At 46.0% G+C, this 24,126-nt stretch overlaps 2 protein-coding genes across 4 annotated transcripts in view; both read right to left on the reverse strand.

Moving 5' to 3' along the window:
* Positions 1 to 4,230: 4,230 nt before the first annotated feature.
* BCAS2 (BCAS2 pre-mRNA processing factor) lies at positions 4,231 to 12,819 on the reverse strand. Its single transcript, XM_065403231.1, has 7 exons — positions 12,708 to 12,819; positions 10,695 to 10,787; positions 10,373 to 10,443; positions 9,156 to 9,317; positions 7,108 to 7,158; positions 5,410 to 5,490; positions 4,231 to 4,649 (listed from the first exon to the last, which is right to left on the reverse strand). Exons 1-7 carry the CDS (start codon positions 12,798 to 12,800, stop codon positions 4,523 to 4,525), a joined length of 678 nt encoding a protein of 225 aa, XP_065259303.1. The 5' UTR covers positions 12,801 to 12,819; the 3' UTR covers positions 4,231 to 4,522.
* A 552-nt stretch (positions 12,820 to 13,371) lies between these two features.
* The window catches only part of DENND2C (DENN domain containing 2C), a 50,884-nt gene continuing 40,129 nt past the window's right edge, over positions 13,372 to 24,126 (reverse strand). For all 3 annotated transcript variants that reach the window (XM_065402366.1, XM_065402365.1, XM_065402367.1), the window contains exons 10-20: positions 23,393 to 23,502; positions 22,732 to 22,801; positions 22,157 to 22,234; positions 21,128 to 21,268; positions 20,553 to 20,701; positions 19,786 to 19,963; positions 19,402 to 19,443; positions 17,038 to 17,143; positions 16,133 to 16,372; positions 15,913 to 15,999; positions 13,372 to 15,440 (exon numbers count right to left, since the gene is read on the reverse strand). In XM_065402366.1, coding sequence (XP_065258438.1) covers positions 15,409 to 15,440; positions 15,913 to 15,999; positions 16,133 to 16,372; positions 17,038 to 17,143; positions 19,402 to 19,443; positions 19,786 to 19,963; positions 20,553 to 20,701; positions 21,128 to 21,268; positions 22,157 to 22,234; positions 22,732 to 22,801; positions 23,393 to 23,502 — 1,233 coding nt within the window. In that variant the 3' untranslated portion in view covers positions 13,372 to 15,408. The remainder of the gene's footprint in view (positions 15,441 to 15,912; positions 16,000 to 16,132; positions 16,373 to 17,037; positions 17,144 to 19,401; positions 19,444 to 19,785; positions 19,964 to 20,552; positions 20,702 to 21,127; positions 21,269 to 22,156; positions 22,235 to 22,731; positions 22,802 to 23,392; positions 23,503 to 24,126) is intronic.

A 24,126-nucleotide genomic window follows, 5' to 3' on the forward strand; every position in this document is an offset into this window, starting at 1 on the left:
GCTAGGCTTCATACCTTAGATGTACTCAGAACTCTATCCACTTACCTTGTATTGCTTTTGCTACTGCAGATAGGGTTAAAGGTCAAGCTACATCATCCCAAAGGCTTTCAAAATGGGTCTCTGATTGGATTACTATGTTACGAGCTTGCTGTAGGGCTAATTTAGCTGACATGAGTAGGCCCAAGTTAAGACAAGCCCAAACAAGTTACTGCAGAACAAGCCCAAACAAGTAATTGCTGACACCACTAGCTATTGTGAACGTTTATAGTAAGTATGGGAAGAGAGAAATTAATGAAACTATTGTAGGTATGTTTATAGTAAACCAAGCAAGCAGGAACACAATGAACTGATAAGTTTACCTTAACCAATCTGCAAAGTGATTGGTCCTCACATGCAAAAAGTATAGCTATAAGTAGCTAGGAAAGATGCATATAAACTGTGTAATGTGACACATGAATTGGGATTATGGCTCATCCTGTACCTAAACTCCCAGCAGCTTCGTCTGGCCAGCCTGGGCAAAAAGCTGTTAAGTGCCTAATAAAGTAACCTGAATGATGAGCTGGAGCTGAACTGAGGTTTTGGACACTAGAGAACTGGATGAAGTCTTCTTCCAGAACTGGACCAGGTGTTCTGGATAAGCCACATGGAAAGGTCTCAGAGGGAATCCCAACATTAGCTAGTTTAGAAACCTACCCACCAAGTCAGGGCAGAGCCCATTTGACTAGGGCGCAGGCAGCATCTGTGGTTTCTTTGAAAGGTGTTTCCATCTTTGAAATCTGTAGGGCACCTACTTGAGGATCAGTACATGCATTTACAAAACACTATTCCCTCATTGAAGCTTTCCAGTTGGATGCCCATTTTGGCAAAGCGGTCTTACAATCACTGGTTTTGTAGATTCTGAGCACCCACCTCCTCCACATCAAGTCTCTGTTTGTTAGTCACCGATATGGAAGAAAGGATACCTACTCTATAACTGAGGTTCTTCAAGATGCATTGTCAATATGTAATCCATAATCCAGCCTCCTTTCCCACTACTAAGGAGTCTGGTAACTCCTGGGTTCTGTATTGGCAAAGGAACTGAGGGATGGCTGGTCCTACTTCACCCTTTATGCCCTTGGGGGTGGGGAATGAGGGCAATCAAGACACAGGTGTGGCTCCAACAGACACCACTGAGATCAGAAATTTTTGGCAGAGCACATGACAGCCAGGAGTGGAATACATATGGACAAGGTAAGAAACTTATTTTTGAGACTTATTTTCAAAAAGGGATAGAGAATAAGATGAAGAATATCTTATTGCCCTTATATAAATCCATGGTACACCCACATCTTGAATACTGTGTACAGATGTGGTCTCCTCATCTCAAAAAAAGATATACCGGCATTAGAAAAGGTTCAGAGAAGGGCAACTAAAATGATTAGGGGTTTGGAACGGGTCCCATATGAGGAGAGATTAAAGAGGCTAGGACTTTCCATCTTGGAAAAGAGGAGACTAAGGGGGGATATGATAGAGGTATATAAAATCATGAGTGGTGTGGAGAAAATGAATAAGGAAAAGTTATTTACTTGTTCCCATAATATAAGAACTAGGGGCCACCAAGTGAAATTAACAGGCAGCAGGTTTAAAACAATAAAAGGCGCAGTCAACCTGTGGAACTCCTTGCCTGAGGAGGTTGTGAAGGTTGGGACTATAACAGGGATTAAAAGAGAAGTAGATAAATTCATGGAGGTTAAGTCCATTAATGGCTATTAGCCAGGATAGGTAAGGAATGGTGTCCCTAGCCTCTGTTGTCAGAGGGTGGAGATGGATGGCAGGAGAGAGATCACTTGATCATTACCTGTTAGGTTCACTCCCTCTGGGACACCTGGCATTGGTCACTGTTGGTAGACAGGATACAGACCTTTGGTCTGACCCAGTATGGCCATTCTTATGTTCTTACAAGAGACTTCTCTGCTTCTCATGAGAGTCACAGCATCACTGGCAACACATTACATAAATTTCTCTGAGCAAATTAACTGGGGCTTGCAATGGGTGAAGATCCCAAAACGATGCGTCTCAGAGCAAAAACTTACCAAGCTCCCTGATGTGATTTAGGGAAATTTCCTCCCCTCCTATTCAAATGACCACAGTTCCATGGAAGTGTGGTGGGGCTATTAAAGAGGGCTCCCTATACTTTTACACTGACAATCACCTACTTCTCCATCGAGCAGCCAAAGCAGCAAGGTGCCCTGTTGATTAACACAAATGAGATAAAGACTGCATTAAAGAATGCTTAGGTTTGGATTTAAGATATGTTCACATTGAGGTGCCAACCTTCCTTTGCACTCCCTCACCCCAGCATACTGAAGGATCCTTACTGGGCACTATATTTCTTCTGTACTTTATCATAAGTCTCCCTTTCCCATCTACAAATACCCAGGATATAGGAGGGAGCCTGTATCCTGTAGGAGGGCTAAAGTTAACAGGATATTGGACATGGCAGCAGGTGCACATTTCAGTTATGCATGTGGACTTAAACAAAACTGAGTACCAATTTTTCTTGTGTTGGTACAATGCCAAGTGTAATGGGGACTAGTGACTGGGGCTCCAAGGCACTGCTGCAATACAAATAATTTTCAGCAGTAGTTGCCATACAAAAGCAGATCTTTGGCATTCAAAATACTACCGCGAAAGCCAAATTTTAAAATGCCTAGAAAGAAAAGGACTTACTTGTAATAACACATATGCAATGATTGTGTGTGTGGCTATCAGGACAAAAAGGAAGGAACAGCATCACAGTACCTGAAACTTCAGTTATATTTTGTAGCAGAAGCATAGTACTTTGGTATAAGGTCTGATCATTTCATTATATCCTAGAGTGCCTGGGACAAACTGTGATTAATGTAAGACACTCTCTTCATAAAATTTCAAGAGTGCTAGTTCAGAAACAGAGGAACAAGCATAGCAAATACTTGGGTTTGAGTAAGTAGCAAAGAATCAGTTGTAGAAATGACTGCATTAGACTGGTTTAAGGCAGTGAATTCTGTATTTTAAAACTGGTAGAGGGATGGGTATCTATCCCCATGAGGGAAGAGTAGCTACCTTTGGCAATTTAGCCAGTGATCTAGTATAAAATTTTCCTCTGTCAGATAAATTGACTCACAAACAGCAGAGCACCTTGTTAATTTCAAATCTTGGTTTAAGAAGCTAACAACATGGATATTTTATATTAATCCACTGTAGCTGGATTTTATGTTTATATTTTGAAAAGGGATGATATGCAGATTAAGAGGCAACAGGAAGCAATTCACAGCAGTAAGGGATGAGGGCAGCAGGGGACCACACTAGGCTACCAGCAGGAGAGAAGGTCAGGCTGCCAGTAGGAGATAAGTCACACCAGGCTTCCATCAGGAAAGCAATATTCTGACAGCTATATTTGACATCATCCACGTGGCAAACAAAGATCCAGCCATTATGCTGAAGTGTGTGGATGATACAAATATAAATAAGGCAAGAATTTTAATCTCTTTAGAAGGCTTTAACTGTAGTGTTAAGAAGCAAATATATTTCCCTTTTTGCTTTACACATAACTGCATCCTGTTTATTACTAAGGAAAATCCATTCAGTTTGAATCCGTGATGCACACTTGCTATTAGAATAAGGCCATTCATTCCTTTGGATTAAGTACAAGCTCCAGTTCCTCTTATAGAACGGCCTAGTGACTTGCATGAAACTATTAACGTTAACTTTTCTTGCACTGTCACTAGTCAGGGTTGTTTCTTCCTTCTGTGCCATGATGTCGTATGTGGCTGAAAAATGTTGGACAGCATTTTGCCCTTTGGGTAGTTCCAGCAAGACCTATGGCATAATTTAAACACTGCACCTAGAACTATGGACAGGTGCCTTATACACTGAAAAAGATAGATGGCCTAGACAACAGAAAGAATGAGATCAAAGCAGCAAACCCTGGATCTGCCAGACAAGCCGGAGTGCCAGGAAATGCAAACAGCAGCTTTTGCAAAGACCAGCACAAGCTCTTTCTAAAGGTCATGGAGGTAGTAACCACAGCAATGAAGCCACTCTCATCAATAAATTCAAAACCTTGCCCCAAGAAAGAACTTGTTCCATCTATGGCTTTGATGATATCATGCCCTCTAATGGCTCTTATGAAACATGCATACAAGCTTAAGGTACCTGCATGAGGTTTAGTATCTGACAATACTCAGATGTTTACGGCTATCAGAAGCCAAAGAAAGTTAGAAAAATGTTTATTTCAGGTATCAGAAATACAAAAACAAATAGATATGGTTCTGTCTAAGAACCACTGATTCACACATGAAATCCTTGTGCATTCAGTCTATGGAGCAGGATTTTTTTTTCCTGAATCTGCTCTACCTCGTCCTAATCTTTAAAACAAGAAACTGAGAACTGATGATGGTTTTCCATCTCATTACACATGCAGATATTAGAGAGCTTAAGGACACGTGGCCTCTCCACAAAAAAAAGTTGCAAATGTGCTGCAGTGAATGGCAGGGGTCAGATCTCAGAAGTCTTGCTCGATGTTCTCCTTGTTGGCCTCCCCATGCTGCTGTTTAATTTGTAAGATTTCGTTTTCTAGTTGCACAATCGTTCGCTCAATCTCATAGTTTTTACTGACCAGAGACACCCACCTGGAACAGAACATATAAAAACCCAGAGTTTAAACACTAATTAAGACTGTTCAGAGCAATAACTGTTTCTATAATTAAAGGAAGGTAGCTGCACCTTTGGATCAATCCATTAGATACAAACAAGGAAGTAGTTCCTCAATATCTGATAAACTTCAGCCACTACATATGACCAATTTAAACAGACTAAGTGATGGAACGTTCATTCTATTTACTTGATGTTAAACCACAATGTGCAAAACCTGATGCATTCAGATTCCTGACAGTTAGAAAACTAAGAGTTTTAGAAATAAAGTAAGTTCTGTAGGTGATTTCAAATTGCTAATGTGTCCTCTGCCCTCCCCATTCAGTCACTGCTTCAAGCAGCCACACTTGAATTACCCAGTTAAACAACTACACCTCTACCCCGATATAACGCGACCCGATATAACACAAATTCGGATATAACGCAGTAAAGCAGTGCTCTGGGGGGCGGGGCTGCAGACTCCAGCAGATCAAAGCAAGTTCGATATAACACAGTTTCACCTATAACGCGGTAAGATTTTTTGGCTCCCGAGGACAGCGTTATCAGGGTAGAGGTGTATTACCTGCAGCTAGTGTTACTGATAAAAGATGCGCAAGGTGATGCCAATCCTGTGAAGGCATCTAACTGGGTCACCAAAAGCCTGTCATAGGCTATCCTCTCCGAGGGAGAAAAAAACCCCATGCAGAATGTGTATCTGGGGAAGAATTAGATTAAGAGAAGGAGATTTTAGACACTTACGTTGACTCCATCTCTCGTAGCTTAGACCCAGCTGTGAGCTGCATGTTCTTTCGCTGCCAGTTGAGATCTTGAATGTTTTTCCTGGGAGAAAATGTTAATTGTTTAACCACACAATTGCATTCACTTTTTCTGCTGCGCTGGAAGTTTAACATTTGCTATTGTGCTTGAAATGCAGCCCAACTCCCTTACTCGGCTACCGGAAAGGATCCTGGATACCCAAATGCACAGCACCAGAAGCATGAACCTCAGTCACAGGCATGCATATAAACTAAACCTAAGTATCAAGTCTAAAGAGAAAGCGGACTGGGGACATAAAATTCTGTAAAATGAAACTCAAACATGCTAGTAGGGCAGGAAAAGCAAAGAGTGTCGGAGTGTCTGAGCTCAGAGTTCTGTTTTGTCCACTCTGAGAAAAATCAGGATGCTTAAACTAAACTGCACCATTCTCATGAAGCCAACAATGATATCTTTGGATGGAAGTGGCTCCAGACAGAGGCTGGGAAGAGCTGGATACACAGAGACCATTTAGATTTTGTATTAAATAAAATTAGAACACGGATGAGGTTCTTGCTTTTGTCAGTCTCAATACCCAGATTGCATATCCAAGTTTGTTCTGGAACACTTCCCAAACTCCAGCAAAGAGCCCTATCACCCCTGCTTCCCACACTCGCTGTATCTCAGAAACGAATCCTAAATTGCCCAAGAAAAACAGGCAGTGGTGAGAAATGGCGTGCTAGGCAACTTCGCCCTTCCCTCTGACAAGGATCCATAAGAACATAAGAAAGGCCGTACTGGGTCAGACCAAAGGTCCATCTAGCCCAGTATCTGTCTACCGACAGTGGCCAATGCCAGGTGCCCCAGAGGGAGTGAACCTAACAGGCAATGATCAAGTGATCTCTCTCCTGCCATCCATCTCCATCCTCTGACGAACAGAGGCTAGGGACACCATTCTTACCCATCCTGGCTAATAGCCATTTATGGACTTAGCCACCATGAATTTATCCAGTCCCCTTTTAAACATTGTTATAGTCCTAGCCTTCACAACCTCCTCAGGTAAGGAGTTCCACACAGTGTTTCATGAGATTGTCACCTTCAGACTGGACTACTGTCATTTGCTGTATCTGAGTCTGAAGGTATAATCCATGAAAAAGCTCCTGCCTGTACGGAATGCACCAGTCCATCTCAGCAGGATGAGCTGCCATGATCAGGTCACCCCTGTTCCCTACACCCTCCACTGGTGACCAATCTGCATTTGCTGTCTATTCAAGGCTGTAGCCCCGATCAAAGCAATCAACAAGCCAAACCTCACACTAGCCACCACATAGACCTGCCAAAACTATTGGAATCCTCTGGACAAAAATAACTCCAAGCAGTCGGAGCCCATTACCAGTAGCTGTTCTTCAAGGAGGATCCACTACTGCTGGGTAGGGGTCCAGGTAGAAACAGTTTGTATGGATTGGAAACAGGTGGAATTGTAGTGAGTTTGTCCAAAAATGATGGACTAATTCACCACCTGCTGCTTCAGCACAAAACCAAAAGAAATATGACCAGGTCCTCTTCTCTACAACCCTGGCAGCAGCCTAGGGCAGGGCAGGGGTGATAGGGCTGAGTGGAGGCCTTTCTATACCTGTTATTGGGGAATTCCCTTTAGAGTTTCTTCCAAGTTTGAACACAAGGATGAGAAAGGGCAGCACTTACCTCAATTTCTGTAGTTCTTTCTGAGCTTGTTCGATCATATGAACCAGGTGTCTAATAAGCAAAGATGAAAAGTGTAAAAACAGGAGAACACATGGAATTTATCAGCTCACTCAACGCTATACAATCAATAGAGGGAAGCAAGGAAAAACAAAGATTGGTGTGTCATTTATTTCTCCAAAATGATATAAACAACATGATGGTCATACTCCCCACCCAGGCCAAGATGTCTGATATTTGCACCTCACCTTGAAGAGGCACACTGTATCTTATACAATCATTTTACAGTAAACCTGCATGATTTGGGTTGACCTGCTGCTGGGGAACAATTAAACACATAGGCCCTAAGCTGAAAAATGCACCTCAAAATGCAACAGGCAAAATTACTGACAAAGCTTTTTATTGGTTTACAAGCGTGATGCTAAACTTTGAGCAAAAAGTCCCTTGGAAACCTGTATTTGGAAAGATAAGAATATGCTCAAATTGGGGCACATTATTCCCCATAATTTTCCTACTCAAATAAGAAAAATAAAGGTTAATGAATAATTTAGGACACACACATATTGAACTATAATATCCAAAGATGAAAAATTGCTGAATATTAAAAAAAAGTTGACATTTTGTTAGTTTAATGTTAATAGTTTATGACCATGTACAGAGAACGAGCTGAATAGACCAGTGTAACACTTATGCTAAGGCTCTGGCCTAGTCTTTGCTTGACATGAGTCTTGCCAATTTCTCTCTTAGGAAGACTTGCTTAAATGATGTTCACAGCTGATAGGACATTTTATTTTGTTCACAGAATGTATTGTGTTGGAGGACACAGACAAGAGGAAGTTAATCAGTACAATAAAATACACAAAACGTCATGCTAAAAAGTCCCCGGATTGGGAAAAGCAGGAGTAAGGTGACACGAAGATAATGTGGACAACATAAGTTACATACATTAAAGTTTGTGCATGTGTATTGTATGTGTTATGTAAGACACAGTGCTTAATGTTGATTGGAATGCATATGTGATGTTGAAAATTATTAAAAAATACAAAGTGAACAAGGACTGAAGTTGGAGAGTATCTTCCACAGATTGAGATGACCGTCATGAAGTGGAGAAGAGCTTCCTGGTCTCCTGGAACTCAGTAACTTGGGACCCTACCTGTTCCATTTTATCTGTTTGTTATCTGTCACATAAATATGATCAGAAACTAGAAGTGACAATATTTGTACATTTTCAGATAGAATCAAAGACAAAACCTGACTAAGCATAAATTGGGTGGACTCATGCTTCAGTTTCCCACCTTACACTTCTGTTAAGGACACAAACATCTACCAGGAATTCTCCAACCTCTTTCATTCTGTAGAACTCAGAGCTTCTCTCAGACATCTCTGCAAATGCCTCAATCCTGCCTCTGCCTAGGTTTTAACATACTCCATTCTGAAAACCACCCAGGAAGGGCTCCACAAATTAGTTTGAGAACCACTGAGGAAAGCAGATTCTGGCTGGTTCCCTTGACAGTCACTCAAGACAGATTTCATTGTAAGGGCTAAAACCCTGTCCCCCTCCTCCAATCTGCCCTCTAGTAAAACTAAACTTCTTCTGCAGAAAGGGAGGAGCAAGATCTGGGGACCCTGAACAGATGGACACAAAACCAGCACATGTTGCAGCTGTCTTCTGTTGGGCTCCCTGGGCCCCACTGTATTTGGAGCAGTGGGAGAGGCTGGAATATGGGATGTGACTGTTAGGTGCATGGCTCCACTGGATCATTCTCCAGCACAGAGAGGGTTGTGGCAGTAGCAGGGCTACTGCAGCAGGCTATGCAACCATTTCTGTGGTCTCAATAGGAAGGGTGGAGAGAGTTCCCTTCCACCATCATCAGCATACAGTCTGATCAGATGAACTCTACCATGGTTCAGGACAGGTTCTGAAGTTGTGAGAGACATTTCAATAAAATTTGGTGATTATTCTGAAGAAGTTATATGGAAAACACCCGGAGAACTGAAAATTGACACCACTTTTGTCCAATATTTTCAGAAGAAAAGAAGGGACTGCTTACTCATTATACACTTTCCAAGCATTGCAGCCATGCTGAGACATTAACTCCAGATTCTCAATCCGAACAGCCTGATGCTCCAGCTGAGCCATTGAGTTATTAACACATTCTTGCCATGCTGTGATATCATTCTTCTGACCAGAGGATGGAGCAGGCAGCTCATACCTGAAATAAAGCCAACCAGAAAAATCTGTCTCTAAACACAATGTTTCAACTACAATTAAGGTCATTGCATTTAGACCTTCTAGAACCAATTTTGCTCAGAGGCACAAACACTGACCTAGTGTCAAACCTAATGCAGAGAAAGCCATCATCTCAGAACTAGATAGAGAAAATAGAGGAAGGAGTCTTGTAGTCCACTTTTATTTAGTAAGAAACAAGGCAACGTGCAGCTACTTGTCAAAATAAATGTAATGAGTGAAATACAGCATGTTACTGCTAGGAAAAAAACCAGTAGGTTCCCATTTCAAATTGTCAGTATATTTAACAGAGCTGGGCTGACCTACACAACAGGAAAGGTTATCTGCTGAAACTTAAGGGTGGTCAGCCAATCGTGTGTCTCGGCTGGATCTCTCTCCACTCTGGCAATCCTGAGTTTCCAATAAAGAGGGGTTGAAGCTATTTGAACTTGCCAAGAAGTCTAAGGCTCCATGGCTGCATCATCTAAAAAAAGATGTGATTTTGGCTTCTCTGTCCCTCCTATTAGAAAAGGTGACTCTGTGTTTTAAAGAAAGGTAGCCCTAATTAAAGCTGCAACATTTTCAACAGAACAAAGCATTATTAAAAGCAGCTGCACAAATAAGGACAGATCTACACTCAAAATGCTGCTTTGGGGCAGCTGCACTGATACAGCTGTGCCACTGTAGCACTTAAGTGAAGACGCTCCTATGCCAACAGGAGAGCTTTCCCCCTAGTTAATCCATCTCCCCAACAGGCAGTAGCTGTATCAATAGGAGAATCTCTCCCGTCGACCTGGCGCTGTCAACACAGGGGATTAGGTAGGTATAACCATGTCGCTTACGGGTATGGATTTTTCACACCACTGACCTGAGAGACTTAGTTATACCGATATGGGTCTGTACTGTAGACCTGGCCTAAGAATCGTGCATTACACTGCTTCCGTCAGCAGGAGCACGCCTGCCAGGGTCTGGAACGGTTCCATCCAGACCAGGCCTTTCCCACTCGGCTCATAGCAGTCACTTGTGCGGACTCTCACTCACCTTTTCATGCTGAGGAGCTCTATGGGCTGCCGGGCTGCCAGGCGCTCAAACTCATTCCGCATAATTTCAGTCTGTTGGTGCAGAGCAGACAGTTACCCACAGCCAAGTAGGGGAAAGGAGAGACCCAGAGTGCTCCCACCCCCGAGGGCAGGAGAGACTGAAGCCCTGCCACGCAGTGACTGATGGTGGCAGTTCTCTTTGCGCCCCAGCCCCACAGTGAGGGCACAGCTGGCCTCATGCTGCACAAGCCTCCTGGCAGGAGCCTGTAACCAGGAGACTTCAGGGCTTGGCTCTGGCCACCCACGGCACCTCCCTTGCTCACCTCAAAGGCGCTGTAGTCAGGTGTGGGCAGGTAGCTGAGGTAATTCTTAGTGGGCCGGTAGCGTCGCGTCTCCTCCTCCACCAGGGCGGCAGCCTAGAGAGAAAGAGCGCAGAGTGGAGCAGGGTCAGTGTACCGGGTTTTCCTGGACATGAGCTCTTTGGTGGTCCTCTGATTTCCATCCACGTGGATTTTTGAAACATAAAGAAATGTCCAGTATTTTTCCTTGCTAGCTGCAGATCAGAGCCGCAGGCACCTGCGCCTCCTGCTGCTGGGTCCCTGTCATTTCTCTGTCCCCACAGCTGTGCGCACAGGGCAGCTGCCCTGTTCTGGTTATGGCCCTGTGTCGCCACACCGGCTGATTGGTCCCTCCCCTGCATCACAGCTGCTGGGTCCTGCCCGGCCAGGCCCACAAGGTAAGCGGAGACGCTTGCCATGCCGTAGGGCCTCAGAGCCCAACCGGGAATAGGGTGACCAGATGTCCCGGGTTTATAGGACAGTCCCAGTTTTGGGTCTTTTTCTTATATATGCTCCTATTACCCCCCACCCCCGGCCCGATTTTTCACACGTGCTGTCTGGTCACCCTAACCGGGAGGGGGTGAAAGGGCCGGGCCTGGCCCCAGCTCCTACCCTGGGGAGGAGAGGCCCCTGGGGAGGTGCTGAAGGGCCTGCGCCAATCACCTTCCACCGTGACAGGGAGCGACACTGCCCCCTACCTTGACAGTGAGAGAGAGACTGCAGGTACCCCCCGGGTACCGCTCCCCCGTACACACATCATCCCCCCCCCCCCCCCCCCGGGTACCGTTCCCCCGTACACACATCATCCCCCCCCCCCCCCCCCGGTACCGTTCCCCCGTACACACATCATCCCCCCCCCCCCCCCCCCCGGGTACCGTTCCCCCGTACACACATCATCCCCCCCCCCCCCCCCGGGTACCGTTCCCCCGTACACACATCATCCCCCCCCCCCCCCGGGTACCGTTCCCCCGTACACACATCATCCCCCCCCCCCCCCCCCGGTACCGTTCCCCCGTACACACATCATCCCCCCCCCCCCCCCCCCCGGTACCGTTCCCCCGTACACACATCATCCCCCCCCCCCCCCCCCGGTACCGTTCCCCCGTACACACATCATCCCCCCCCCCCCCCCCGGTACCGTTCCCCCGTACACACATCATCCCCCCCCCCCCCCCCGGTACCGTTCCCCCGTACACACATCATCCCCCCCCCCCCCCCCCCCCGGTACCGTTCCCCCGTACACACATCATCCCCCCCCCCCCCCCCGGTACCGTTCCCCCGTACACACATCATCCCCCCCCCCCCCCCCCGGTACCGTTCCCCCGTACACACATCATCCCCCCCCCCCCCCCCCGGTACCGTTCCCCCGTACACACATCATCCCCCCCCCCCCCCCCCGGGTACCGTTCCCCCGTACACACATCATCCCCCCCCCCCCCCCGGGTACCGTTCCCCCGTACACACATCATCCCCCCCCCCCCCCCGGGTACCGTTCCCCCGTACACACATCATCCCCCCCCCCCCCCCGGGGTACCGTTCCCCCGTACACACATCATCCCCCCCCCCCCCGGGTACCGTTCCCCCGTACACACATCATCCCCCCCCCCCCCGGGTACCGTTCCCCCGTACACACATCATTCCCCCCCCCCCGGGTACCGTTCCCCCGTACACACATCATCCCCCCCCCCCCCCCGGGTACCGTTCCCCCGTACACACATCATTCCCCCCCCCCCGGGTACCGTTCCCCCGTACACACATCATCCCCCCCCCCCCCGGGTACCGTTCCCCCGTACACACATCATCCCCCCCCCCGGGTACCGCTCCCCCGTACACACATCATTCCCCCCCCCGGTACACACACACACACACACGTCCCCGTCCCCCCCGGTACACACACACACACACACACACGTTCCCCCCCCCGACACACTTCTCTAGGTCCCCCCGTACACCCACGACACCGGCAGTGTACCCCAGGGGGCGGGGCCCAGCACTCACCGCCTCTCGTACGCCTGGCGCCTCGTAGCCCTGGTCGAAGTAGGGCAGCGCATCCACCGCTACCTCCCCAGCCACCAGCCCCGGGCCCGACATGGCAGCAATGACCGCGCGCTCCGCCGCGCCTGCGCGGTGGCCCCACGCCACTGCCCTCGGCGCGCAGGCGCAGAGACACGCGCTCCGTAGCTGCCCAACGCGCACGCGCAACGTGGAGCGCCTTATCCCGCCACTTCCCGCGTGGCCACGCCCCTCGCACGTGGTGTCTCCGCCGAGGCCGGGAGTTGAGGAGCCGCCCTCGGGGCGGTGGGGAGCGTTGCTGCCCCAGCCCGGCCCATGCAAGGGCTGTTCCCGGCCCTCCCTCAGCGAGGGGCTGCGGACAGCTGAGCGAGCACCACAGGCCCCACCCTGAGGGCTTTAGCCACACGAGGCAGCCGTGCGGAAAGGCCACATTCACAAAGTTCCTGAAGGGACATGGGTCCCTGGGTGCAGCCACCACCGTCGCTTTACCCACCCCCATCACACGGGCCTGAGGATGAGGCAGGATGACTGACACGATGCAGGGGCCTGTAGCCTCCATTTAGAACCAGCCTCCCTGCTATAGCTCCTGCATGCTGAGCTTACCCTGGGCTCACCCTTACCCAAAAGGCCACAGTAACAAGTCAACATGGGCCCCAAAGGCAGTTGGTTTAATAGGTTTTAAGTATTGTCACATTTTGGAACTGAACACAAGCTTAGATTTAATAAAAAATGAGCTTGTCCAATAACTAGTTCTGACCGATTAAAACTTTTGGTTTTCTTTAAAACAGAATTGGAAAAAAGTGAGTTAACACATCTAAAGTTTCTTGTCAAAACAAATAGCAACCAGGCATGGGAGATGTTTGAAGCCTCTGCTTCAGCTCTGAACTCCACTACCAGGCTTTATAGGGACCTCTCCTATTCAGCCATGCACACTACTAACTTATCTCCAGTCCGGGCTTCTTGTTGAGGAGAAAAAGAAAAAAGGCTCTAGCCTACAGCCAGCTTATAAGGCAGCTGTTTTCAGATGTAGACAAACTTCTACTGAGGAACATCAGCTCGGTCTGTTTATAATCCTGTATCAGGAATTGCTCACTGCGATGTGGCTGTGTCAAACTATTTCATGAATGCCATGTGCCAGCTCCTCCACCCATAGCTAGTACTTTCTCATAGCCCTTAAGTTGACGCACCAGAGAAGACTTTTCACTTCACTCTTGGAGTCACTGTATATTACACACACTCAGCATTCAGTCAGAGTCTGTTTCAGTTACATGTAAACATCTGTTTATGGGACAGAACTCCATCAGAAACCAGCCTCGAGCTGCAGCCAGTGGCCCACAAAGACCCAGAGAATGGTTTGATTAATTGGTTAAATATAATAGGGCAACAGCATTAATTACTTTGTATAAATAACTGGCATAAATATATACAATAAACCCAGGCAGCTACTGTAAACTGTTCAAACCATCATGGGATTGAATTACTATCCCCCACTGTATCTATTCTTCCCCCACAACAGATGCTGAGGAATCCACATTTCTCAACAGCAGAGAACGAAGATAGCTGTGTTTGGAAAGGGTGAGGAAAGGAAGAAATGTCATTTGTCCAACTTTTTAATTCCATGATAAAGGAACAAAGTAGCTAGAGAGAAAGTTTAGAGGAAGAAAGGATTTGTTTTTAAAATCCTTTTTTAAAAACATCTGGCTCAGCATCTGCATCCTTGAGCTACTTTCCTGTCATCTGCACCAATTCAACATTAAACAGTTGATTTTAATGCCAACATTTAAAGAATTAATAGGGCTCCCTACGCAGAGATGCCATTTTATCACAAAAAATTGCAGTTCCGTTTTGTGGAAGTCACCCAGACCAAACTTATAGCAGTTAAGTGTATGTAATAAGGTAAAGGACAAGCATATTCCATGTGTCTGTGTGCAGGGTGGGGAGGACTGGGCAGTATGAAATCAGAATATAGGACAAATCAGCAGAAAATAAGCTGACATTTTCACTTGGTTTTCAAAAAAGTAAAGCTTTGTGATAAACAACTAGGAAGTACAAATTACATTGAATGAGAAGTTATTTCTGAGTTCAGACCAAACAACAAAGAATATGGCTAGGTACTATCAAAACCATACACCATGCATATGGCAGTGCAGAGCAATCTTTCCAGCTCCCGAGGCAGCCCTGTGAACCCTCTGTGTGCGCCAGTATTTGCACAGCCCATTCCCTGGACCCAGCATGACCAACAGCCCTGTCTCATGATTACATTAGCTTAGTCCTTAAATGCTGAATTGGTTTTAACCAAACAAAAAACTTTTCCTAAAGAATGGCTCATCAGGCCAAGCAGCAAAAATATGGAGTCTGAAGCTTCACAAAGAGAAAAAGCTCCCCTTTAAAATTCCCCATCAGTGGGGATGAGGTGATTAGCGTATCCAGCATCAAGTTCTCCAGCTGCATCCATTTCCAGTTGCCTCCGCAACACTCCAGTGAAACCAGGCATAGGAAGTTGATGGATTGTACTCATTTTTAGTTTCCATTTTCTCCCTGTATTTGAGCTTTCCATGGACTGAGCTGCATCTCAGTAAGTACATCTGACACAATTTGGACAAGGTGGCAGCATTAGTATGCAAAACTCCTTTGTGTCCCAGTGATGACTACATCCCTCTTCATCAGTGTTTCAGCACCCATGTTTTCACTTCCTTTGAAGAAATTTCATTTTACTTCCTACAGAGAAAAGGACAAGACAAATTAGAATCTGAAAAGGCTCCAGAATCAGAAGTTAATTAAACAGAATGTCTTAAGTTTCAAAGCCTTGTAAACCATCTTGGCCAACAGAATCAGTTTGAGATGGAAATGACTTAGTTAATTCTCAGCCAATGCAGGATTGTTCCCAAATGCTTCATCTGGCCCTGTTTTATGTCTTCAGGTATGGGGCTAACACCATTCATTTTAGCCAAAGATTTCTCAACAGGCATGTTGAGAAGTACCAAGTGGCACTGGCAGGGGATAGATTCGTAAAGAAATTAATTGCAGCTCATTTTGAGTATTCTGGGGAATTAGCAGCACCCGAGAAAAGTAAAAGACTATGCAAGGTAGAAAATGTGCTCCCCTTTTGGCCACATTCTACCTGCTCAGTGGACACCTTTATATGCAGGCTCAACAACTGACCTGGCCAACAACAAAACCAAACATTTACCCAGACTGCGAAGAATTTTGTTCATCCCGCTTGGTTCAGTCTCCGGAATGGTCTCCAAATACTCCAAGGCACGGACCTCAAACAGACCTAGGGAAGAAAAATATCATTTAGCCACTTGAGATGCAATGTGCAAAGAAATGGAACAAGCCACACCACTGATAACAAAAAGCATAATCTATTCGAGCCCCATCTTGCAGGCACAAACTTTTGCAGGTCTCACCTTTGACCCCACTCTTACGGAGTTCCCGATCCTGTATGAATCCTGCAAACATCTGTGTTTCCATGAACAGGTCCAGGAAATGGCGCACATTGCGGGAGGTGTGGGACTTTCTAAATGGCTCTCGCTGGAACACCCGCTCTCCTTTCTCTGTGACATTCATGTGCAAGGAGTAATGTCCTACAATCTCCACAAAGAACTGTACAAAGGCCTCAGAGACCAGGGAGTTCAGAGTTACATCACCTACCAAGAGGACACAAAAGTCATTATTTCACACTGCAGCAGTCTCCTGGGAGAATCTCTCCTTCACTCCTCCTAAAAGCCCAGCAGAATAACAGCCATCCTTCTGGCTGAATAGGGCTAGATGGGTCACCACTATTGTGATGGGTGGTAACATAGGAATTGCACCAGACACACAAATTGGTATCAGAACTTAATTTGAGTGATTGCTTAGTACAGACCTGCTGATGAACTTGCCTGGAATGATTCACTGCTTTGCAAAACACTTTTGAGATAAGCAAGTTTAAAAGCTACTGTATAAAACTCTGATTCTGCACATAATGTGTCAGACTACACTCTGAAGTACAGAAACTCTCATCTCCGTTTAATGAAGAAGAGGACCCTATTGATGTGCCCTGAGTATAAGGATTACACAAACTCAAAAATACCTCCAAGAACAGGCGCTGTCTCACGTGGATCAGGCATATCTAGGGCACTGCATTTCTCATTCTCCCTTTTTATAATCCACCCAAATAGAAAAGCTTCTCAGTGAGATCACATGGAAATAACTTGTTAGCATGTGGCCCCAGCCACTTTCCACCATTTATCTTTAATTTGCATGTTTTCTCATCTCGGCCAGAGAAAATCTTTCAGGCTTCCATATAGTGCAAACACTTTGATACAATCACCTTGTGCGTAAATCTGCTCCTGGGACAAAATTTCATTTCGTTCCTCCAAAATCTGTACAAGCGCGGCCTGGAGTTTATGAGGTAGGATCTCATCCTCGTCTGATACCTAAACAAAGAGAGATGGCTCTTATGGCACATGTATTACATCTCACATCAAGACAGACTGTCCACGTCGAACAGAGAAAGGGATGCTGGTGACATGCTAGTTTAAGTGATCATATCGGAGTTACTCTATGGAATGGTGTCCACATGTATTGACAGCATAGAATGTGTGCCTTGTGGCCACAGAAATGAAAACATGACAAGCAAATATAAACATTTAAACCAGATTCTTAAAGCAGCTAAATTCAAATTCCCATATTACAGATACTCGATACAAAACGAGACTTTCACGTCTGACACACCCAGTATGCAGATCCAAACTCTGAACATGCCCATGATAAAACACCAAACAAAATTTATTGTGGAGAAAGAGCAAATTAAAAGGTCAGTCTTGGTGAGGCACTGATCCTTTAATACCTGTGTCTATCAGACTCCATGTGCTGGCTGCAATGCAAAGTAGAACAGTGAGTCAGAGAGAGAATTCTCAACGGGGAAAAAGGCAATAAGATCATATCAGTACCATAATGGAAATGGAACTGCTTCAGCAAGGACATTTATAGTCTCTGTAGGACTTTATAAGACTAAGTCAAAGAAAAAATGGGCAATATTGTCCTGTGAACCAAGTATAACTGAGATCAGGAAAGTTACTTAAACCTCTCTGCCTCAGTTTCCCCTTCTTTTGGGGATAATACAGAGTTGCCTCCTGGGGTGTCAAAATGCTTAGCCAAATTTGTATGGCACTAAAGTGTGAAGTGCTAGTGAAGTGATATTATTTGAAAAGGAACTATAATCAAGTGGAATATTAAATCATCCAGCATTCTAAAATTAACAAACAGCTGAGAGAATGCACTATGACCACTAGTCCCAAATAACATAATGCTTTATTTCTACCTAGGGAATTGTTACACACACGCTAAACAATACTCTAACATGTATATACAGCAACTCTCATTTGAGGATCTCAAAGCATTTTTCAAACAATAGAGAATATTTGAGACTAGCATAAAATCAAGTGAGCAGTGGTGTTTTTTCAAAAAAACCAAATCTAGGAAACGAACTGACTAGACAATAAGGATAGAAACCTTGTGGAGAACAAATGCCCAGAATAGAAGGGAGGCAGGAAAATTGTGCCCTTGGGAAACAATTAAATATCTAGGCCCTAAACGGAATAAAGCACCTCAAAATGCAACTGGCAAAATTATTGACAAGGCTTTTTAATGACTTAAAAGTGTGATGCTAAACTATGAGCAAAAAGTCCCCTGAAAACTCATGCTTGGAAAAAACATAAGAATATGTTGATATTAAGATCATGTTGTTCCCCATAACTTTCCTACTCAAGTAAAAAGTAAAGGTTATGTTAATGAATAATTTAGGATGATTCATATATAATTAATTGTAATATTAAACTATGAAGAAAATTGCTGAATGGGTTACATAAAGAAAATAAAGGGTTACATTTTGTTAGTTTAATGCTGATGTACTGTTAATGATTTATAACTGAATGGAAAACAAAAAAAATTATGAAAGTTTGGGTAAATGTATAACTGGCTATATATAATGTTAATTGAAGGAAAGCTAATGAAACTGTAATGTGTAAATATATAAGAAACCAAGTGAATGAAGGCTCAAGCTGGAGAACACCAGTCCAGAAATTGAGATGACCATCATGAAGTGTATAAGAGCTTCCTGGTACCCTGGAAATCAGTAGCTTGGGCTCCTACCTGTTCTGTCTTTTCTGTTGACTATCTGTTTTTTATACATATATATGATAAAAAATTAGAACTGACAATATTGTGTTTGAAAATTTATAAAGGGAAAAACTGATTAAGCCTAAATTGAGTGGACTCGTGCCTCAGTTTCCAACCGACCATCTCATTCCACATCAGAATCTGAGCTGCCTTACCTTGAACAGAAGGCCAGAGTGAGGTCAAAGCAACACGGAAGCCTAGTGTTCTTACTCCACATAGAGAAAGCACTTACAAATATTTGGGCCAGTCCTAAGCATAAGCCAAATAAGTAGTACCTTGATTGAGGGTCATGTATGCCATGCAAACTCTGGAACTTGCAGGCCAGTACCATCTCCCTCTAACAGAGAATCAGAAGGAAGGCACCACTTTGTCCTATCCTTGGAGCCCTGCAGATCTAGGTCTGTTTGGGCTGGTACTTGGTTGGGTTTCTTGCACATATTTATCCTGTGATGCCCTATGGAGTGACCCTTTGCCCTACATGCTGGGCAGCCATCAGAAAGGTTATTTCACTCACCTGTTGCAGAAAGCTGTCAGCACAAAGATCAACAATCAGTACCTAGGGAAAGAGGAGCAGACACATTAACCATTATTATGCCTAGCTGAACTATGAAGCTATAGAGAGAAAAGCACCAGTCACAGCACCACGCAAGCCACACATTTTACACAAACGTATCCAGCCTTTCAAATCAGTGAAAATTAAGGAATTTAGAAAATAAAAGCCTGTGGAACATCGATAAGTGGCTGGCAAGTCACCGACAGATTCTGTGTGCATCATATTAGGGAGAATTTAGTATGTTTGCAAAATAAAACAATCCACAGAATTCCTCCCACATGGTTGGCAGGCCAGCAGCATCTGAACTACCCCTTGCATTTCCTCTGTAACATCCCCAAGTCTCACCTCTTCTATGGGCAGGTCCTGCAGCTGCGGTAAGGAGCAAGAAAGAATGCCAATAAGGAATGGGGTTGGAGAGCAGACAATATCGATCATGGATGCTGGTAGAACAGGAATGTAGGTGTGTTGCCAGGTGAAGGGGTAAAGTGTTGCTACCACAGCATGGCCACATTTAGACAAGGTGCTAGAGGGAGAGAAAAACCACCTAATGAATTGTCAGCACATTAAATGGTCAGATCCCAGCTACAGAGTTAAGTGACAAGTGCCCAGTACTCAGGGAAAACGTAATTCATTCACACCAGAACTGAGAAGGAGCCTAAGGTCTCCATTAACACTGTCACTTATTCACACCCTGATCTTCAAAGGGAGCTGGGAACAGCAGCAGCACACAGCTGACAAAGTCAGTCTTGTTAGGTCACATGCTAAATGCTCCCTTGTCTCCTTTTGAAGTGCACCATTTAGACTCAGCTTCTGATCTAGCTTTTAACAGGTTTGCAGTTAAAACTCAGGTTAAATTTTCACGTGCAGAATGAAAACAGTCTTGACTGACTGTCCATGGGACCCAGGGCAGCCTGAAGATCCTACATCCACATGCCTAGAGCCTTGGGCAACTTGTGCACTCTTAAGCTCTTAGCACACACAGGACCCCAGGAAGCTCTTAAAAGGCAACTGTTTCAAAGAAATATAAAACATTAATTTGTTCAGGAAAAAGGGCACAGAAGCAGAAGGAAACCTCGAACTTCTTAAAGCAAGATGTGTGACTCATTTCTCACCTCAGATTGTCCGCAACAAAGATCACCCTCCTTTCCAGCAGGAGAGAGGCACACACCTGGATCAGGTGGCAGACGCTAAGGCACTTAAACAAGCGCTCGAAATCCACGTGTTCCAGCCGGGAATCCAACGGACGGCAGAGTTCAATTACCTGAAAACAGAGCAGAGATGCAAGGAGTCACAGAGATGCACAGCGAGACTGCAATGTAGAGACAGACCTGGGAATTTGGAAATGTGTCTGAAAACGAAACAATGGATGCTCTACAAAAAGTGGGATGCAAAGCTCACAAGTGTCATATGCTCCGTCTCACCCTTGGAGAGTGGTGCAAGGTACTGAGCTCTCCCCTTCTCTATAAAAGTCTCAAGAGTCATTTCTATTGCAGTTTAACATTCTTGGCAGCATAGGCGTCTCCAGTGACTTGTGTGGAGATTAAGAAACAATCCTCACTGAGAAATCTACAGCCAGCACTGCACAACACAACAGCAAACTGGTCAAGCATCACTATACCAGGCACACACGGTCACCTTATACAGACAGCAACCCAGATCTGCAGCCAAGTCCTGGTTTCACAGTTACCTCATTTCCTGCTCCTGGCAGGAAGCTCTTCACAGTGATTGTGCGTCCGGGAGCAGGGAAAGGGGCCTCCATGACACTGCGCATGAATGGGTACACCAAGGCTGGGGACATCTCTCGCCTCTTCTCTACCTCATCCAGAATCTGCAGGAAAACAACCTCTGGTGAGGACTAGGGGTGAAATATATCCCTAGATGCATGACCTCAAACTGCAGCTCCAATAATCAGGGCTCTAATCCAGATTTACACCTTGACTCGCACCTTGGGGAGGGCTCCTGCACAGATGTGTCACATAGGGACACCAAAAGGCAAATAGAGAGTGGACAATGTTAAAAATCAGCTGGTGATACCATGAATGGAAGCAAGGAACTGGCTCTGTGGGCCCCAGCGTGGTCGATAAATGTCATTGCATTGCTGAGAACTCCCATCATAGGAGGGACATGCCCACTTCAGGAATAAAACTGCTGTTGGAATTTAATGGGCTGATTTCCAGCAGTGTCAAGTACCTTCAGCTCCCACTGACTTCAGTTTTGAGACATCCCTTTTACCCCTCTTCAGAATCTCTTCAGAATATCGGATTCCTCCCAGACAAGCATATAGTGGTCACAGATATTTAGTTACAGAGCTGTGAAACCAGTCAGAATAGAATCACTGACATGGCGGCTAACTGATATTTGCACACCCCATGGGCATGTAAGTAGGAATGAGGAGATGACATGTAAAGAAGAGACACTAAGGCTTGGCATTAGGAACCTTTTCCTGAGATTGAAGTGGATTTGGCTGTGGAATGGTCTCCCAAGTGCTCGAGTCATTTAAACTGGGCTAGACAAAGCACTAGATAACATGCAGCAGGGAACCAACCTGCCCTGGGTCAAGGTTACTATTGTCAGGTGCAGCAATGCTATTCGAGGCTGTACTGCAGCAGCTCAGCTGTTTTCTGGAGCTCTCAAACGGTCAGAAAGGCATTTTGAGAGGCACCGGTCTGACTCCGATGCGACAGGTTGTAGCGCGTGGGGTAGGCTGCTCACTCACCTTGGAGAAGAGGTTGAAGCAGCCCAGGCGGCTCACCATGCAGTACACCTCTGGGAGCCGCTTCCCTTTCCCTTCTGGCTACAAGGCAAGGGGAATGCAGAGAGTTACATCTGGAGCAGAGCAAGGGAAGCAAGGCAGCGAATGCCCATGCCAGCGCTTGAGTGATATTGAAGCCTCCCAACGTATTCAGCCCATGTGACTGGATTTCACACTGAGTGCTTTTCGCTACAAATCCCTCTGCACTCAATTAGAAACGCAAAGGGAGTAAGGAGTCCCAAGAACTGGCTCTTGCGCGCACACACACACACACACACACACACACACACACACACACACACTTCATTCTAGTCATTGTGTGCCATGGGGTATGGACAACACCACACCCCTTCCCTCTGCACTGCTGCTCTACCCTCTGTCAGAGGGCTGGTAACCCCAGAACCGGCATTAAGAGCAATGCAGCTCACACCTAGCCAACAAACTGCTGCTGATCTAGGTCCTAGCTGGACCGCAAAACCCTCCACCCCCATCAGTGTGGACCCTCTCTATGGCAGCATGTCTCACAAACAGCGGCTTACCAAGAGCTTCTTGCAGTAACCGAACCAGCGGCTGCCATCCTCGCCTGTCAGCACGAAGGAAAAGGTTTCACTGGGGAGCCCAAGAACAGTCAGAGTCAGACTCACCATACAATTCACTGATGGTGGAGGAGGGGGACTCACAGGGGAGCAGGTCAGTCGGGGGCTGACGTAATGTGGAACAAGTGCAACACCCCACACCCCATCTGCAGCCCTTTGATCTCAATGTGGGAGACCTAGAGAGCTGCTCCCTGGCTTCGGATTCCTTCCCTCCCACACATAAGGGGACAGGATGCCTGTAGGCTGCAGAAGATTCCTCATCAGGATGCTGTCTCCAAGCTCCCCCACTCTGCCGAGCACCAATAGCAGCAGCCAACGCGGGCAGGAACTAACCCCGAGACAGTGCTGCAGACTCTGTATGGGGTGGAGGGGACCACCCCTGCACCTCATCCTCCCCTAACACTCTAGATTATGGGATCAAAACCTCCAGCAAGTTCTCCTTCCCTTGGCCTCTCTTCCATTTCATCCTGATTCAGCTACAGCCACCTGGGCTTTGCCAGAGTGGCTGGCAGATGCCTACGCACCCAGTACTGGCACCACGTCTCTCTCAGTTACTTCAGTGGGAACCCAGAAACCAGTATCCATTCACAACACAAGCCTTTACCTTTTGAGCTCTGATGTTGGAAGCCAGGCTTTGGGATCTGGAAAGCAGAACTTGGGGATGACCTTTAGCCTCTCCTCGGTATCCTTTGACTGCCTGAAGGGATGCTCGGGCTGGGAAAGGTAACACATGGCTGTTATACAGGGCAGCTCTCCCAGGATCACAGAGAACAATGGCGGCAGCATTCACTGTACTAGGCATAGTCTCCACCCTGCAGCAGGGGCTTGTGTGCATCAACCCCCAAAAGCCTGATGTAGGGACTGCAGGAGAATATACTCTGGCTACACCAAATTCCCAGCTTCCTCGTATACTGCTCCATGCAGCTCAAAGCAGAGCCCCGGTTCAGCCTTGACAACAGATTCAGCCCAGGTCTCTTTCTGGTCTGGTACATACTTCTGTATCATTAAACAGTGCTGATGCTCAGCTCCCCAAAGAGAAAAGCTAATTCCTGGTCCCACGTTTCCAACAGAACAACAGACTTTTTGCTACATCCTGTGCCTAATAGGTTTAGCTGAGGATATAGCTTAGCAGCATTTCCCAGCTTATAATGTAATAAAGCTGGGAGAGCTCCCCCTAGTGATCACTGCAGGGTGAGACTATCCCATTCAGTCCTCTTGAGAGGAGATGCCATGATCCTAACACAGAACAGAAATACCTTCTCAAGGTTACACTTGTGTGTCTGTAATAGGCTGAGATCCCAGCTTGCACAGTAAGGAGAGTACATCCCTTCTATGGTC

This window comes from Emys orbicularis, chromosome 4 (genome assembly GCF_028017835.1).
Source record: "Emys orbicularis isolate rEmyOrb1 chromosome 4, rEmyOrb1.hap1, whole genome shotgun sequence".
In the NCBI taxonomy this organism is placed as follows: domain Eukaryota; kingdom Metazoa; phylum Chordata; order Testudines; family Emydidae; genus Emys; species Emys orbicularis.